This window comes from Triturus cristatus, chromosome 12, assembly GCF_964204655.1.
Source record: "Triturus cristatus chromosome 12, aTriCri1.1, whole genome shotgun sequence".
Classification (NCBI taxonomy): domain Eukaryota; kingdom Metazoa; phylum Chordata; class Amphibia; order Caudata; family Salamandridae; genus Triturus; species Triturus cristatus.
The window spans coordinates 529,555,525-529,573,691 of record NC_140595.1 but is presented as its reverse complement, the minus strand read 5'-3'; the positions used below and the strand labels follow the sequence as shown (position 1 = coordinate 529,573,691).

At 46.7% G+C, this 18,167-nt stretch overlaps 1 protein-coding gene across 1 annotated transcript in view; it reads left to right on the top strand.

Annotated features, from left to right (window-relative positions):
- The window catches only part of OGFOD1 (2-oxoglutarate and iron dependent oxygenase domain containing 1), a 213,997-nt gene that overhangs the window by 130,257 nt on the left and 65,573 nt on the right, over positions 1 to 18,167 (top strand). The window contains exon 9 of the mRNA XM_085638720.1: positions 7,938 to 8,017. Coding sequence (XP_085494846.1) covers positions 7,938 to 8,017 — 80 coding nt within the window. The remainder of the gene's footprint in view (positions 1 to 7,937; positions 8,018 to 18,167) is intronic.

Below are 18,167 nucleotides of genomic sequence, written 5' to 3'. Positions count from 1 at the left end.
TTCGCCAACCCAGCTTGGCCTTGCTGTGGCAAAAGTTAAAGGTTATCTTTTGTCCCAATTCGGCATTCCTGTGTTTACCTGATTAACCATCTTTATTCAGATCTCCTATTGTGATGTGTGTTTTTTGATAGGGCAAACCCATGTATTCCCACCAACACCATTTGCGATGCCTCAGCGAGACAATAATTTGGTTCCTCATGTGTGTCCTGTTTGAACCAATAAACAACGGTTCTCTACACCTACTTATGCTGAAGATGACATTCATCATGGCGATCACGCCAGCTCGTCATATGAGTAAATTACAGGCACTATCTGTTCACCAGCTGTACACCACCTTCTTTCCGGATAAGCTTGTCCTCAGGATGAAAGAGACATTTCTCCCGACGGCTGTCACGCCTTTCCACATGGGATAGTATATCACCCTGCCAGCTTTATTCGTCCCATCTGATCTGTCTAAAGAGGAAAAAAGATTCCATTGCCTCGACCTAAAGAGGTTCATAAGCTTTTACATCAATTGCACCAAACTCCATTGTGTGCACGATCATCTCTTTGTAGCTTTCTCAGGGCGAAAAAGGGTAAAGCTGTTTAAAAAAAAATAATCATCTAGATGGATTGTCTTGTGTATAAAGATCTGTTAGGGACTGGCCAAGAAACAGCCTTTAGAAGGCCTCGGTACTCATTCTACCAGAGCAACCGCTGCTACCACCACACTGGTGTGTGGTTTGCCAATCTTGACCATTTGTTAGACTGCTACCTGGGCGCCTCTCCACACATTCATGTAGCACTACTGCCTGGAAAGCGAGGTCCAGCAGGAGGGGCATTTTGCCTGTGTGTCCTAGAGGATTTTCTGATCTGAGCCATATCAACGACCCACCCCATGGGAAGGTACTGCTTTTTATCTATTCATAACGTGAGGAATATTCGGTTAGAAGTATTCATCAGAAGAACAAGTTACGTACCTTCAGTAATGCTCTATCTGGTGTCTACTTTATCTAACTGCAGATTCCTTTCTGACCCAACCCCGTCCAGCAGAATGAATTCATCTAGTCCATACGTATAAGATTCCAAGATGGGCGCTTGAGGGCCAGCGGAAGAAGCTTCACCTCAAGGCTGAAATGGAAACACTTATTCAGCAGAAGAAGGACTTTGAGAAGACTCCGAAGGGTTTATGTATACCTCCAAAAGCCTCTGAACTAAAACCAGGAGAAGAGGAACAACCGGGGATCGAGCCTGCCAATGCTGGATCCCAACCAAAAAGTAGAAGACAAATTATTTTTCTACGGGATAGGCACAACAAGAGCAGGTGTGGCAAGAACTTGACACTGAAACTCCAGAACAAGGTGTCAGTACCTGTCTTTCAAGGCCTTCCCCACCAAATGGTATATCAATATATATATATATATAACTTGCTGGACAAGGGGCTGGTGGACACCTACAGGGTGCAACCTGAGAAGGAAAAGGAAGATTCCCGTTTCCTACTAGAGCACTGATGCCCTCACAAAAGAGAAATGTATACCTCCCTGTGTTACTGAGCATACCTGACCAGGGAAGAGAGGCCTTCCAGGAGCCATCCACTTTGAAGGCTTTGACTCCACAGGTAGAGGAAAATATACAAGCACTCGTTGCAGGACCCCACCTAAATCAAGGTAAATGCAGCTGTGGACTTCATCATTATGGCAACAGCGAGGAAGAGGTAACGCCCCCACATTAACAGGGTCCTCACCAGTCAGGGAGAGCAATTGGATGGAGTTGGTGGGGAGAAAGATGGAGAGATGTGCAGCAACCCAATGGAGAATTGCCTACTGCAACACCTTTCTCAGATACTATTTCCACCAGCATTGGAACTAGATTGAAGGCCTCATGCTGCATCTCCCTGAGAGGTACAAGGTAAAGAGCTAAGAAGGTAATACAGGAAGACAATACGATTACCAACACCTGTCTCAAGTTGGTCTTCAAAGCAGCAAAGACAGGCAGATGTGCACTGGGACAACCTTCAGGAGACATGCCTGGCTGAAAGTGTTGGGGCTCAAAAAAGTGGTGCAAGCCTCATGCATTAATATGGTTTTCACAGAAGATCCCCTCTTTGGTCTGCCTGTAGCTGAGGCACTATGGCAAATCAAGCAAGACAGCAAATGCAGTGGAAGCCTTGCAATCCTATGGGTCCTTCAAGCAGCGAAGCATGCCTGCCAGAAGACTACCAAGCAGAGAAGGGTTCACACATGGTGCAGCCCCCCCTCCCCCAACTATGGTTTAGTTGTTAAATAAACAACCCAGGCTGTCACAACAATTGCAATACCTTGTGAGGAAGCCCTTTCGAGGGAGAGCAAGAGGGCGAAGGCAACACCTAAGAGAAGGAGGGTCAGCGAATAAGTGACTTCCAGAACAAAGAACACTAATGGGGGATGAATAGGGGATGCCTCCAGGAATGGGAGTCAGTCACATTAGACAAATGGATAATATATTAAAACATGTCTACTGCATCAAACTTATCAAAAGGCCTCCTTCATTACCATCAAGGGAAAGATTAGAACCAAAGGACAAACTCCTGCAGCTATGCAAGAAGGTACAGGAGCTCATCAAAAACGAACCATAGAAAGAGCACCTCCGAGGGAATTCAGAAAGGGGGTGGGAGGTATGATTCCATATACTGTAAAGCTCCTCCAGGAGGCCCTCCGTGCTCCCAGTACCAGTCTTCTAGACCCAGACAGCAAACTACGGCTGCTGCTGACCAGATTCTGCCCTCCTGTTGCTGAGCCAAGCTGGAGCAGAGGAAGGCAGGACAATAGATATCCTGCCTCAGGGAGGTGTGACCACCTCCCTCACAGGAGTTAGTGTATTGGGACAGGGTGGGGGCGCTTCCAAGCGCCACTCAGACTCTTGAAGGGCACAGTTGGTGCCCCTCTTGCATCCTCCAGTCCAAACCAGTTCAGGAAGCAGTTGGCTCCTGCTCTGGCGCGAAACTGGACCAAGGAAATGGGAGTATCCTCCCCACTGTCCAGCCCCTCCTCTTGGAAGGGACCCTGAATCGTTCCAACCCTTTCCTTAGGGTACTTAAGGGCTTACCTGTGGGTGGGTCCCTAGATTCGTTGTGGGACAAGATTCCGATAAACTTCAACCATCTGGGCACTTTGGACCTTGCTGGACGTCGCGTTGGGAACCAAGACTGCAACTGGGAAGACTCCTGCGGCTCCTGGTCTCGTCGTCCTGCAAGTCTGCTGCAACGTCTGTGCTCCATACAGGTTCTTCACAAGGCATGTGGACATCCAAGACACCTGAAGGAATCTCCCTTGGAGTGAAGGTGTAACTCCCCTGCATCTGCAGGCACCACAACGCAGCTGACTGAAGGGCTCAGCAATGCAGGTGGTTGTTCTGTAACTCCCTCGAGGCCTGCACTGTTTGAGGCCAGTATCCCTTGTAGCAACAGCACCCCTGTGCACCTCGCCAACTTGCTGTTGCCAAGGCTTGTTGGCACTCTTCTCCAGAGATCTTTGGGCTCCAATAAGCTCTAACCTCAAGCATCTCCTGCAGCCAAGATCTTCCCCTACATCGTTGTCCTTTGCACTGTGGGCCTTCCTCTTTTGGTGAGCTGCTCTAGGTCCTCTTGCGACTCTTGTGCCTTCGGCCTGTGGGTCCTCTCAATGGTCTTCTTTGGCTCCATTGGGCTCCCCTACTTGCTCAGGATCTGCTCTGACTTGCCTGATCACCTTGCTGGTCCTGACACTGCACCTTTTTCTCCAACTACGTTGGTTGCAGTTGCCAAGGCTTGTTGGTGTCCCTGCTGGACACTGATCCCTTGGCTCTTGACATCTTGTTTGACTTGGGACAGCTCGTGCACAGCTCCTGGTCCTCCTCTGCATCGCTTGGTCCATACAGCTGCAAGTTCAAGGGCACTGTCAACTCTCATGCATCTCCAAACATCAGTGGGCATTCATCTTCTGTGCCTGGTCACTCCTGAGTGGCATGGACTGTCCCCTCTGCTTAAAGGTACCTCTCGCCTTGAATCCACCTTTGGGTTCCACTGTACACTTTCAACTTCTTCGCCAGCAGCACCTTTACAGGATTACTTCATTGTGGTCCGATGTCACTTCGCACTTATGCACCCGGCTTCCCTGCTGTAGGTATCCTGGTTCCTGGGGTATCCACGGGATTACTCTCCAGCCTTCCATCTTCTACGAAGTTTCTTCAGGGTCTGCTGGGAAGTGTCCTTCATTAAAATTGCAACTGCAACTTATCTGTTGACTAACATTGAGCACGAGGTCCTGTTCCCACTCTGCAAACAACCTCCGTGGGGTTCCTAGATACTCACCTCGGGTGGTTCCTTGGGTCCCAGGCTCTTCCACGTCTTCTGGGTCCATTCTTGACTTAGGTCGTCATTTGCATTCCACTATTATATTATATGGTTTGATCTCCCCCTGGGGACCACTGTGTATTCTGTGCTATTTACATATTCTGATGACAAAGTATTGTGTGTATTGTGTTTGTATCTCCGGGTAGGAGAGAAAATATTGTGTTAGTGTGTGTTAATAATAAATACATATTTTTATAATTACACTGTGTGTTTTTTTCACTTAACCTATACCATAAGATTAAGTACTGGTAAAACAAGCTGCTTTACACTCCTTCTGGACGAAGCCTGGTGGCTGCTCTCCACAGCTACCACTTAGAGAGCTTTCTAAGGTTGTCTAAGACCACTAAAATCACCATAAGGGATGTCTGGATTAGTGCAGGGTGCTACACTTACATAAGTGAGCACCATATACTAAACCAGCTTCTCACACACCCCGTTCAGGAATGGATACCAGCCAGATGGTCACAAGCCACTGGGAGTTGAAAGGATCTAGTGATTGTCACAGAAAGGATTCAAAGGAGATAAGGGGTAGAGCACAGAGCATGTTTCCATGGGACCTTTCAAGCAACCAATTCACCCCAGACACATTCCATGCAGGATGGGGAGCGCATATGGGGAAACTAACAACCACAGGACTTTGGAGCCCAACAGAGGCCGTGAGACACTATAATCTTTTAGAACTCAAGACTGTGTTCCTTACAAAGAAAGTCTCCCATGCACTTGCAAAGGGAAAAACTTTGCTGATCCAGGCAAGCAACACAACTACCATGTTCTGCCTCAACAAACTAGGGAGGACAAAATCTTACCCCCTGTCACCACAAGTGCAGGACACATGAAGGTGTAAAATTCACAGAATGACAACACTGGTGGGGATACACTTACCAGGCATCCAACTTGTCTAAGCACAAAGGCTAGGCATACCACGAGTGGGAGCTAAAGTAATAAACACTAGAAGACATTTCCCACAGATGCAGTACCTTGGACATCGATCCGTTTGCAAGTCCGGGAGTGGAAATGCCAAGGCTTTACATCCAGATGACCACATCACTGGTCCAAGGGAAATGTCTTATTGATCAACTGATTAGGAACATTTGCGTATGCCTCTCCACCGAGTCCCTTGATACCAGTGGTAATAGACAAATTTGAACACTCCGAATTTATCCTTATCCCAATAGCCCCACAATGGGCCAGACAAACTTGATTCTTGGACCTAATGGAAATCTAACAGCTTATGAAGGATATCTCTGCTAAAGATGTGGACCTAGTCCCAGAGGACAGACCGGTCACCGGAAGCTAGCTAGTCTGACTCCTGAGCACCTAGAATTCAGCCGCCTCCACCTCCCACACAGAACGATCGAGATTCTCAAGGAGAATAGAAGGCAAACTGCACCACTAGGTGGAAAAGCTATATCCACTGATGCACAAAGCAAGGCATCTGGGATAAGAGGACAGACAGCATAACAGTCTTGACATATCTAACTCACCTGCTATATAGCAGCCTCACTTGTGCACCACTCAAAGTTCAGTTAGCCCCCATTTTGGCTTACCCCGGAGGACTCATGGAGAAAAGCTTCTTCACCCTACCAATTGTAATGAGATTCCTAGAGGCATAGAGAGCAAAAAAGGGTAGCTCCGCAAAGGACTACTGCAACACCAATGTGGGACTTGAATACTGTACTCACTCAACTGTTGACAGCCACTTGAATCCATGCCCAGTCTGAACTCAAATTTCTGATGTTGAAAACAGTCTGTTCTATGACCATCACTTCTCTATGTGGATTCTGTAAACTACAAGCGCTCACCACCCTAGAACTCTTTCTACAAATTCATGAGCACAGGGTAGTCTTGAGGACCAACCCTCGGTTCCTCCCTTCTAACCAAAAAAAACATATATGCACCTCAGTGGTGTGGTATGACTAGACTGGATCAAAGACCAGTTGCTAGGAAGAAGCCAGAGGGAGAAACCTGGCAAACAAAGGTGAAAGAGGAAGGGTGTCACTTTTTGCTGAGTCAGCTTCTAGTCCTTTTCAGATGCTATCAGCATCGGCTAAACTCAAATGCATGTTTGTTCCATCAGGCTTTAAACTCCTCCCATCCGTATGATTATGATGGAGCCAAAGGAAGTCTTCCTGGTATTAAAAATGTTCTGCTGGAAATAGAATGTTGATCATCATGGACCATTTTGCCTGCAATATACTAAACAAACAAGTAAAGTAACCCTTTGTTGTATTACGCCTAAAAGTATATTTCTCATGCAGTGCACTAAGCCACCAGCCTTCCTTCTGATAAGTTCTCTTGTTTTCAGTAAGACACCTTGAGCAGATGCGTACCTGCGAATCGGAAATTAATGATTTTCTTCTCTCCATATTCCTTCCCTGGGGGATCAAATGGTGGGCCTGTTTGCATCAAGGCAAAAAGCAAGTTTGAGTTCTGTACATCATGGATTATCGTGGACCCGCTCTCTTTCTCTGAGCCACACACTTCTAGGTTGGACACATCTGAATTGAGCTGCTTTTACTCCTGTTCCAGAACTATACGCTCACTGTAATCTCTATGGGAGACTTGCGTCTGATTTTCAGATAGTATGCTAAGATAGAAAGCTTCTCAATGAGTCATCTCTGCACATAATCCACAATTCAGTCACCTGGTATCTTTAAATGTAATGTAAATGAGGCTGTTCAGAAACTACCTGAATGAGAATGTAACTGAGGCACAGTACAAGCGAAAGTAGGTTTGGTTAGCCAATGAGTGTTAGCAAAGAACAAATGCTTTGCCCCTTGCATGAAGTGCTTTCTTTGCTTCATCTCTCATGTGGCTAGGTCAGTGACTTACATTGGTGGGGTCCAGCCCATTGGAGTAATTCCTGGAAGAGCTCTTCTTTCTTTGGAGGTAGTTCAGATGGGATAGGTATAAGGAATTCTTCTACTTCATACATGCTATATTTCTGATATAAATATAAGTGATGCCCTCGTCCTGGTCGTTCCTTTTACCAAACATGGTCATGCAGTGTTTTATTCACTCTCCCTTTATTGTTTTGTAACTGTTTGCCATTGGGGTGACGAGATCAAAAGAGATGGGTGCTGTGTGTGAGCTGGGTATTCTGACACAAAGGGAGTGTCGCACTACTACATTAACCAGCTGATTAGTCTCCCTTGTAGAGCAGGTTTCAAATTGCCACAACCTGCTTCTTTAAAGAGAATATTACAATTTAGTTAATTTGACTTCTTATACAGATGCAAACAATATTGGCTGCCTGAAAATTGATACTATTGGTGATGCTGAAGTTATGCTTGCAAAGAGAACATCATCAAAAATCCAGTGTTGGTTTTGAGGGGGAAATGAACAGTTTGCGGTCTTGATATTTTCTAGAGATGTCTGAAGTTTGTGATCAATTGCTGCAAACAGGATGAAAGTTGCAATGTTGAGCAGAAAAAAAAAAAGAGGTTGTCCACAGTGATCCAGTGCACTCTACAGGTGGCGGTGCAGTTTGGACTTGGCGGTCACCTCATTTTTTTTTTTTATTGCAGAGCAATAAACATTCACACATTTAGCTTTAGTTTTGATGCAAATAATACTTTCATTTTTCTAGTTGGCTAAATTTCAAGAGGTTTGTCAAGCTCTGGCGAATGAAGACATCATATTAAGGACAAGAGGGCCTCCAAATAAGAGGTAGGTTTAATATCTAGCCTTCTGGGCAGTTTCAAAAACTTGAATGGTCCATTAAAATATACTTTTTCTAAAAGGTATATCTTGAATTCTATTGAATGTAATGTCTACATTTACAGTTCTTAAAACTATATTTTAATGGTTCACAATATCTGTAATGATGTCTTTCTATTAGTCGTAAAAGACAACCCCTGCATCTCACACCTAGGTGAAAGTTGAGATATAAATCTGTTTAAAACACTTGTAGCTGTAGATACACATGCTCCTGCCAGCTAGTGTTATGTTCGGACGTTTGCAAGGTGTTTTTCTTCCAAAAAGTATTTTGAGTCGCAAGATGTGTTGTGACTCCTCCCTTAGTGACCAATGCGAATGGGCACTAACTCTGTTAAAAAAAAAAAAAAAATGCCACCTATTTCAAACATATACAGAGAGTGTGCTCTGAGTTAGTTGTGTTTCCAACATGTGTTTTTTGGCCCACACAGTTATATATTGACCCAGACACTTATATTTTGAACCAGTCTGTGCCTCAACAATGTTTTGTCATGTTTTGTCATTGGATACTTTCGGAGGACCGACAACCAATGCTTAATGCACCAAGGGCCTTCCCACGCCGGTCAGGAACCAAGTGTCCTTTTTCGGACTTTGAATCAAGAGAATGCTGACCAGAAGTGTGTTGAAACGGACACCTTTTCAGCATTGCCCCCAGTTCAACTTGAAATACTTGTGGTCGGATTATCATGATGTCTGCACCCTGTATCTTTCTACCGACCATGACCACGCTTCCTGTGAGTCCTTCCTCATCCTCTGCTTCAAAAAGGCCCTAAGAAATGGCTTTGAGGGTACTTGCGATATTTATGCGTCTTCTCTTGATTCAGTTCAAGTATTTCCATAGGATTTATTACTCTCCCGAGCGCCTCTAGTGTATGGATCGAACCCGTGACTCTGCGTGTCTGTGGTGTGGGTCCACCCCGGGAACCCTTTCCACACTGTGTACCTACCTCGGGGCACAAGCATATTGGTTGGCAGTCTATAGACATATGGGGCGGGTGGTGGGTTTCCCTCTGGCACTTGACCCCAACATTGGTCTGCTGGGGATAATGAACTCAGAGCAGTCCATTCTCTACTTGCAATAGCACATATGGTGGCCAATCTTGCTGGACAGTGGAGGGACGCACAGGCCTGTCCATACATGAATGGGTCTGAGGAATGGATTCCTGCACAGCATTGAAAAAGCTGGTGCATAAGGCACTGGGGGGTCCCACAGAAATAAGACTGAATTTAGGGGGCGTGGACTTAAGATTCCTTGCAAATTAGTTGAGACCACGGTTATTGTCTGATGTACTATGTATCCATGCCATGATGTCATTGATATTTGTCAATTTTGTTGCTCTGTATGACATTATGTATATTCTAGGCACTGCTTGGTGTTTCAGTTGTTACCCACATGGCTTGAGCTTGGTATAGATGTAGTTGATATAAAATAGTCTCAATCAAATGTGTTATTAAAAAAAAATAGAAAACGGTTCCAAGATACCGAAGGCAAAGATGCTAGTCACATCACAAGATGCACCACCACCCATTCTCTGAAGCCCTGGACATCCTCGGAGAAGAAAACCCCTTCGGCGCTAAAGAAGGATGAGGATGGCTGCCCAGCCATAATCTCTGCAGCCTATCCCAGTCCAGGGAAAGGGCCTCCAAGCACACCAAAGCACGAATGAGAGGAGGATGTCAAGCCAGCTCTCAAGACTAGCAGGCCTCAAATGAAGACCATGCCATCAGTGTAATCTGCGGGGGCCCCAAGCACCCTTTTTTTTTTTTTTAATAATCCCAGGTGGTCGTTATGAATTCATTGACCCATACAACCATCCCTTTGACCCAGGGCCCACAGATGACACCTGGGATGACTATAATGTCTACCTCCCCTGGGCAATCCTGACTTGGACCACTTCCTAGTTACCCCATCCCTGCCCAACGATCTTACAGCCTACCTTGAAGTCATTCAGATGGCCAACATGCATGTCATTCAGGAAAAAAATTACTTCCTTGTCTAGTCCAAATGCTTAGTGCAGTTCTTACCCACACTTAGGAGCATGCTCAAGTCTGCCCTGGACAACTTCAAGGAGCTAGTTAGGGACATCTAGGATTGAGAAGAAATCCAAACCTTCCCCTAGTGGCCACATTTACATATAAACTCATGTCCCTCCTGGGTCCTGGTAGTCCATACCTCCCTTAAGAGGGCCTCTGCAGGGCAAGAACATCTGGAATGCTAACATTTGTTCTTCACTCAACGCCATGGACACAGTCTCTAGAGACATCAACACTAGCATACCCCTCAGACACCACATTTTGCTTCTCTGGGTTCAAACCAGAGGTCCAGCAGCATCTCCTGTTCGACCGTGAGCATCTCTTTGTCCTCCAGGTTGGTGAGATGCTGGAAAAAATAAGGAAAGAGATTACGAAGTCCATACGCACATTTCAAATAATGGCTGTAAAAGGCTCCTTTCACAAGCCAAAAGCAAATTGGAGGAGCTAAGGCAGACCAGCTGCAGTCCTACCAGAGGCATCTGCAGACCTTCCAACGGGCAGCGGGTAAGGGTTACACCATGGGCACATACCAGAGTAACAACAGAGACAAGGGCATAAGTGGCTCTAGTAAAGAAGCTTCAGATTCAAGCAGTGATTGGCCCCACCTCCCCTCCATTCTCACATCACCTGTTGGGAGAGAATACAAGATATCCTCTCTCACTGGCAGGAAATACCAACAGACCGGTGGTTTTTAGCCAAGGTTTGCATTGGCTACTGTCTAGAGCTTCTCACAATCCCTCCCAAAGTCTCACCCAGCAGACAGGTTCTCAGCATCCCCAGAAAGGCGCAATAGAGAGAGTGCCTCCACACCATCAGGGACCGTGTATCTACTCTCTATGGATGGTTCCCTCAGGCCTCTAAACAGTTACACCCTGTCCCAACTTTTATAAGACTACCCTTCAGGATGTCCTCTCTCTGCTCTGACAAAGCGTTTACATGACTGCCTTCATCCTTAAGGATGCCGGTTCTCACATACCCATCACCACCCTGCCCAAAACTGGTACCGTCATTTTGTCGACACCTCTATCAATCCAAAGTACTTCGTTTTGGAGTTACTACAGTTCTAGAAATTTTCACTTGACTATCGTAGTGGCTGCCCATCTTCACGGGGTGGGGCACTCACTTCATCCCCTACCTCAACGATTGGCTGATAAAGGGAATCCGAAGGCAGCAATGCTAGCCCACACTCAAGCAGTGACTTACCTGCTCCATAGCATGGGACTTACCATAAATGCCACCAAGTCCCATCTCAAACATCAGTGGATACAGTCCTTCCTGGCATCCCTGTTGAATGCAGTTACGGGAAAAGCTCCCCCCAACAGAGGATGTTGGCATTTTAGCTGCTGCTGGCTCTTTTTCGGCCCAATCATCAACTTGCAGTTACAACCATGAATTGCCTTTTAGAGAGGATGGCCTCGTGCATCTGCATGGTACTCCACAACAGGCTTCATATAAAACCTCTACAAAAGTGTCTTGCGGGGGCATTGGTCACAGGGTGTGGATCACTGGAAAAATCTGGTATTAATAAAGGTCCATTCTCTGCATTGGTGGAACAGGAACAACTTGTTACAGGGGAGGCCTTGCGAAGATGCCATTCTGCAAGTGGCTATCACCACGGACATCTCTTTAACAGGCTGGGTGGCGCATCTCAACAGGATGACCGTCCATGGGGGTGTTGGCCCTTCAATACGAGAGCTGCCACATCAGAATTAGAATTGCTAGCCATACACCTAGCACTCAGTCTTCTACCAGGTAATTTGAGGGAAAGTAGCGCTCATCAAGACAGACAAAATGACCACCGTGTATTACCTATATGAATGAATGAAATGCAACTTGTATAGCGCACGGCTACTCCAGGGAGTGTCCTGGCACTATGCTCATAGGTAACCTTCACGGTACAATCGGACCACCTTCAGCCCTTTTTTGAACATCAAGATAGCATCCACTGAGCCTATCTCGAGGGGTAGCTTATTCCATGCAGATGGCCCTAGAAAGGAGAAGGCACGTCCCCCCCGCTCTAGCAGGGCTAATCTTCGGTATCCTAGCCTGAAGGCTCTTGGCTGACCGCAGGTTTCTAGAGGGAAGGTAAAAGCTGATTCTTGCCTGAGGTAACCTGCACCTATATGATGAAGTGCTCTGTGGACCAAGACCAGTGTTTTAAACAAGATTCCCTTCCTTATTTGGAGCCAGTGGAGGGCACGTAGGTGAGGAGACACATGCGCTCTCGGTGGCAGACTAAGAAGAATGCGGCCTACTGTGTTCTGGACCACCTGAAGTCTGTTTAGCAGGTATTCAGAAAGTGCCAGGTGTAGGGCATTTCCATAGTCCTACCTCAAAGTTACAAGTGCTTGGACGACCGACTTCTTTGCAGAGAATGAAAGGAAATGCAAGAACTTTTTCAGAATGTGCAGTAGCCCAAAACAGGTGCCTACCGCATCTTAATTTGTGGTTGGAAGGATAGACAGTTGTCGAATTTGACAACCAGATCCTTAACTGTCCCCCCCCCCCCTTCCCCCGACAGCTTCAGGAAGAAAGTGGGAGGAGGGGGGCCCTCTTCAAGGCAGAAGGTCTGCCATGTTTCCAGGGGTTTATGACCGAAGAATAGTATTTCGGATTTGTCTGCGTTGCATTATAGTTGATGAGTGGTCATCCAGTGGAATACAGCTGTAAGGCAGGATTGATGGATTCACCCACAATCTCTTCTCCCCTACCACAAGAGAACAGTAGCTGAGTGTCCTCAGCATATGAGATCACTTTTGCCCCCCATGGCTTCCCCCAGTTGGGCTAGTCAGGTAAGATGCACGTTGAATAGTGTGGGGCTCGCTGTCAATTCACAGTACTTTGGGGAAAAGAGAGGCACCCATATCTCCTGTCCTCTGCACTCCAAAAAGGAGGCAAGCCAGTCCTAGGCTTGTCCAATTATTCAGATGGATTGGAGATGCACTAGAAACCTGGAGTGTGGGGCATGTCAAAGGCCGCTGACAGATCTAACATAATCAGCACTGTCTTTCCACCAGCATTCAGGGTTCTTATAATGTATTTGGCAACCTCCATTAACGCGTCTCCGTACTGAAATTAGGTCTAAAGCTGGACTGGCTAGGATGGAGCAAGTTATTGATTTCATGGTACTGGGAGAGCTGCTGATTAACAAACCTTTGCAGTACCTTAGACAGGGCAGATAGTAGAGATATTGGCTTGAAGTTGGACTGCTCTGTAGGATCTGTCGAGGATTTTGTTTAGCAGGGGCTGGGTTTTAGCCTGCTACCAGGAAAAGGGTACTGTTGCTGTGGACAGCGAAGCATTAAGCACCTTGTTAGCCAGTGGGTTGATGGTAGTCCCCCGTAATGCTCACAGGTTGGAAGAGCAAGAATCTGACGGAGATTCAGATTTGAGGCTGCGGATAGCTGCTAGTGATCCCTCTGAGGGGACCTACAGGGACACAGTTGCACATACTCTCCCTAGCTCCCAGCCCTAGCACAGGAGATTGGGCATTGGATGAAAACATAAAATGCCCAAACTTCGCCTCCTGATACCTGCACCCACAGTCCATGGGCAATGCAATGTGGATGTCTATGCTTTTCCTCTTCTCCCACTCCTTCACATATTTGGTGGTGAAGATGTGAGAAACATCCCTGACACTGGTCCTGGTGGCTTCCACATGGGCTGGACCCTACCTCAGAGTTGAGATCAGATCAGACTCCATATACCAGAGAGCTCAGTCTAGCAATCTGGCAACTGTTGTCTTAGAATGTGACTACTTAAACCTCCCCAGAATGTATGAACATTTTGCAGGAAGCCTGTAGACCCACTACACTGGCCTGTTAGGCTGCAGAATGAAAAATATTTGTCTAATGTATTTCCAAACATCTGGACCCCTTAGAACCTAACATCCAAGACATCATCTGCTACCTTTCACACCTTCTGGAATAAGGCCTTGCCTGCACATCAGTATGCTTACACTTACCTGCCGCTGCAGCTTACATGCAAACAAGGGGCCATTCATCCCTATTTAGGATTCCAGTATTTAAAGCTTTCATGGATGGTCATAAGAAGAACATCCCTCCCAGAATGCTTGCAGCCCATGTGTAGCTTTTACGTAGTCCACACAAGGCTCATGGAGCCACCCTCTTTGCCTTTACAATCATGCCCCTTCAGTTCCTTTCCTGGAATGTGGCCCTCTTTGTGTCTCTTACTTTCCTCAGATGCATTAGTGAGCTGCAAGCACTCACCTTACAAGAATCTTTAATTTAAGTTCACAAAGATAGGGTTATTCATAGACCCAATCCTACATTTCTCCTTAAGGTGGTATCACCCTTCCACCTTAACCAAACTATAGAGCTCCCACTGGTCTTTCAGTATCCAGACTCTGTAATGGAAAGAGCTCTACACATGTTAAAAGATCTGTCATGTATCACATTGACAAAATAAAGTCTTGTTGTAAGTCTGGCCAGTTGTTTGTGTCCTTTTCAAAGCTTAATATAGTCCATCCCAACTCTAAGGCTGGCACAGCGAGATGGATAGTCAAGTGCATCCAAACCTGCTACCTCAAAGCAAAGAGTCCTGCATGTCTGACCCATGGTGCACTCCATCTGTAATAAAGAAGCAACCATGCCTTTCCATAGCAAGATTCTTCTAGCTTACATCTGCAAAGCCGTCACCTGGCAAATCCCAAATACGTTTATTAAGCACTATCGCGTGGACATCCTGCGTCACCAACAGGCTGTGGTCAGCCAGATATTCACAAGGACTTTGTTCCAGACATTTGCATCAGCCACACTCTATCCAGCGCTTAAGGATGATACTGCTTTACAGTCTATGCATAGCATGTGTATCTACAGTCACACTTTCTCCGAACTGAAAGTGTTACTCTGAAAGAATCTGTTTGTAGGATGTAGTGCTGTAGATTCACATGCGCCCAGTCTCCTTCTCGGAGGCCTTGTGGATCACTGATGCATTGCGTAGCCTGATAGGCTCACTTGACACTTCATACACTTTCTCACTTGCTGTGCTAAAAAAATCTAACAGTCCGAGACCATGCTGTTGCGAACAGAGGCTTGCAAGTAAAGTAACATTTTCCATTTGTGTACTTGAGCAAGGAAATCCATAATAACCCTGCTAGGGTTACATAGAGGTTGCTGGTCTTCACATCCCTGATTGTAAAGGCAAGTTCTTTTGGTCTGTGGAGGTTGTCTTGATTCTGAAAACCTTCTCTGGCCCTTTCAGGTTCAAAGATAATAGTGTTTGAAATGTGATTTCACTCAGTGGGACCTTTTGTTGTTTGTCTTCGATTACGGGACTTTCTGTTTTTATTGCTGGAAAGTCACCAATATAGTGTTCAGCCCACTGACTAATCTACCCTTACACCCTCAGCCAGATAACGGCAAGTAAGCCCCAACCGTGGGTAACTGCACCAGGAGACCCCTCACGATTTGGGTCAACTGCAGCTTTGCTCTCTGATAGCAGTCAGCACAGGGTGTTGCCCAAGGCAGGGAACAGGCTGACTTCTCCACCTTAAGTCTCTCCTTCTGTAAGCCCAGGCTTTCTTTTTCTCTTTCTTAGCTGGCAGGCAGATTTCTAGGCAGACTCTCAGCTTCTCCAGCAAGTTGCAGACTTCAGGTGATGTCCCGTCGCCTCTGATGTGTGATAGTGGTTATGCACTAGCTTTGGTGATCCCTGCAGGTCTCAGTAATAGCCACAATATCCAGGTCATTCTTTTGCACCAAGGCCTTCATTTAACTTTATAAAGTATTTTTTTTTTTTAACAGATTTTATTTGTCAAAATAGCACTTAAGATGCAGACCTCTGAATCCCAGAGACAACTGCCGCATGTAAGATACACATTTTTGACTTTGACCATTTTACATAGTTAAGGACTGGAGAATATGAAAGGCAATACAAATAAAATCAAACCCTGCAAATAACCAACTACCCCACCTCCCTCCCCACCCCCCAACATACCGTCTATATATTCCAGAACAACATATTACTATCCCAAACTGCCAACAATCTACACCAGAGCCCAACATCCACAATACCATTGTCTACTGGGGAATCACAGGCGACACATAAAAGGAGTCCAGGAGACGGGAGAGGCCAGCCAGCTACTCTGGGCCTCGACCCTGTTCCTCCCGCGGTGGCTCCAGCTCCAAGCCACGGTAATCTGCCCTGCACCTCCAGATCTTGTAGAGCTTCCTAGGGCACCCTATAGCCTCAAAGATGGGGAGCTCGAGGCCCATACTAAAGTCAAGACCATTTTTCCAAATTGAGACTGAGGGGGCAACCACCGCCTTCCAGGCTCTAGCTATGTCTCTCTTCGCTAAAGTAAAGCCCAGGAGCATGAGATGTCGCTTATAGATGTTGCCCCCGATCCCCTCCTCAGGTTGGACTGTTCCCATGAGGCACAGGGTCAAGACAGATTTGCATATGGCTGGGTTCAAACTGGAATGGCATGGTGAGCAAAAAAACGATGGATTTAGGCCCAGATCTCTGTACTGGGATGAATGTATGACATTGTTCTGCATTCTGTCCATCAACTGTTGTTTTTGCATTTGTCACCCCGAGTGGGACGGGTATGCTCAGACGTGAGTCCCGTGCTCTCCATGCCACTGAAATCAAGCTATCCTGGCTGAAGAGGGGTGAAACCCCGAAACCGGTCCTAGGATGCTTGGTTCCAGTCCAGGGAGGACCTGGCTTGGCAGTTCGGGCTGGACTGTTCCCATGAGGTACAGGGTCAAGACTGATTTGCATATGGCTGGGTTCAAACTGGAATGGCATGGTGAACAAAAAAACGATGGATTTAGGCCCAGATCTCTGTACTGGGATGAATGTATGACATTGTTCTGCATTCTGTCCATCAACTGTTGTTTTTGCATTTGTCACCCCGAGTGGGACGGGTATACTCAGACGTGAGTCCCGTGCTCTCCATGCCACTGAAATCAAGCTATCCTGGCTGAAGAGGGGTGAAATCCCGAAACCGGTCCTAGGATGCTTGGTTCCAGTCCAGGGAGGACCTGGCTTGGCAGTTCGGGCTGGACTGTTCCCATGAGGCACAGGGTCAAGACTGATTTGCATATGGCTGGGTTCAAACTGGAATGGCATGGTGAGCAAAAAAACGATGGATTTAGACCCAGATCTCTGTACTGGGATGAATGTATGACATTGTTCTGCCTTCTGTCCATCAACTGTTGTTTTTGCATTTGTCACCCCGAGTGGGACGGGTATGCTCTGACGTGAGTCCCGTGCTCTCCATGCCACTGAAATCAAGCTATCCTGGCTGAAGAGGGGTGAAACCCCGAAACCGGTCCTAGGATGCTTGGTTCCAGTCCAGGGAGGACCTGGCTTGGCAGTTCGGGCTGGACTGTTCCCATGAGGCACAGGGTCAAGACTGATTTGCATATGGCTGGGTTCAAACTGGAATGGCATGGTGAGCAAAAAAACGATGGATTTAGGCCCAGATCTCTGTACTGGGATGAATGTATGACATTGTTCTGCATTCTGTCCATCAACTGTTGTTTTTTGCCCGATCCCCTCCATCACCTGGAGGAGAACTAGTTTCGGTGAGTGAGGAATCTCCCACCCCAGAACCTCAGAGAGACAGGCCAGTACCCTCCAGAAGCATGCTAGCGCTGTACAGTGCCTGATAGTGTGTATCAGGGTCCCCTCTTCATGCCCACAGCGGAGACACCCCGGGGAAGCCACCAAGCCCGCCCTCCATAGCCTAACCCTGGTAAAATAAACCCAGTGGAGATATTTGAATTGGATTAGCCGCAGGCACACTGCAATGGCCACCCCACATGGGGATGCCAAAGCTTCTGTCCAGTCCTCTTCTTCCATCTGACCCACATCTCCCTCCCAGGCCTCCCTCAGACGCTGCAAAGAGCGGGAACAGTGTGTAACCAGAGACTGATAGCTTTTGGAAATCTTGTGATCTAGGAGATCCCCCATAAAAACCTTAGCTTCCACCGGACTAAACTCCAGCACTGAGTCCAGACCCTCCAAGCTGGGAGCGCTGGCATGCCGAAATTGTAAATATTTTTTTAAAAAAAGAGTCTTTGGCATCTGAAAAATC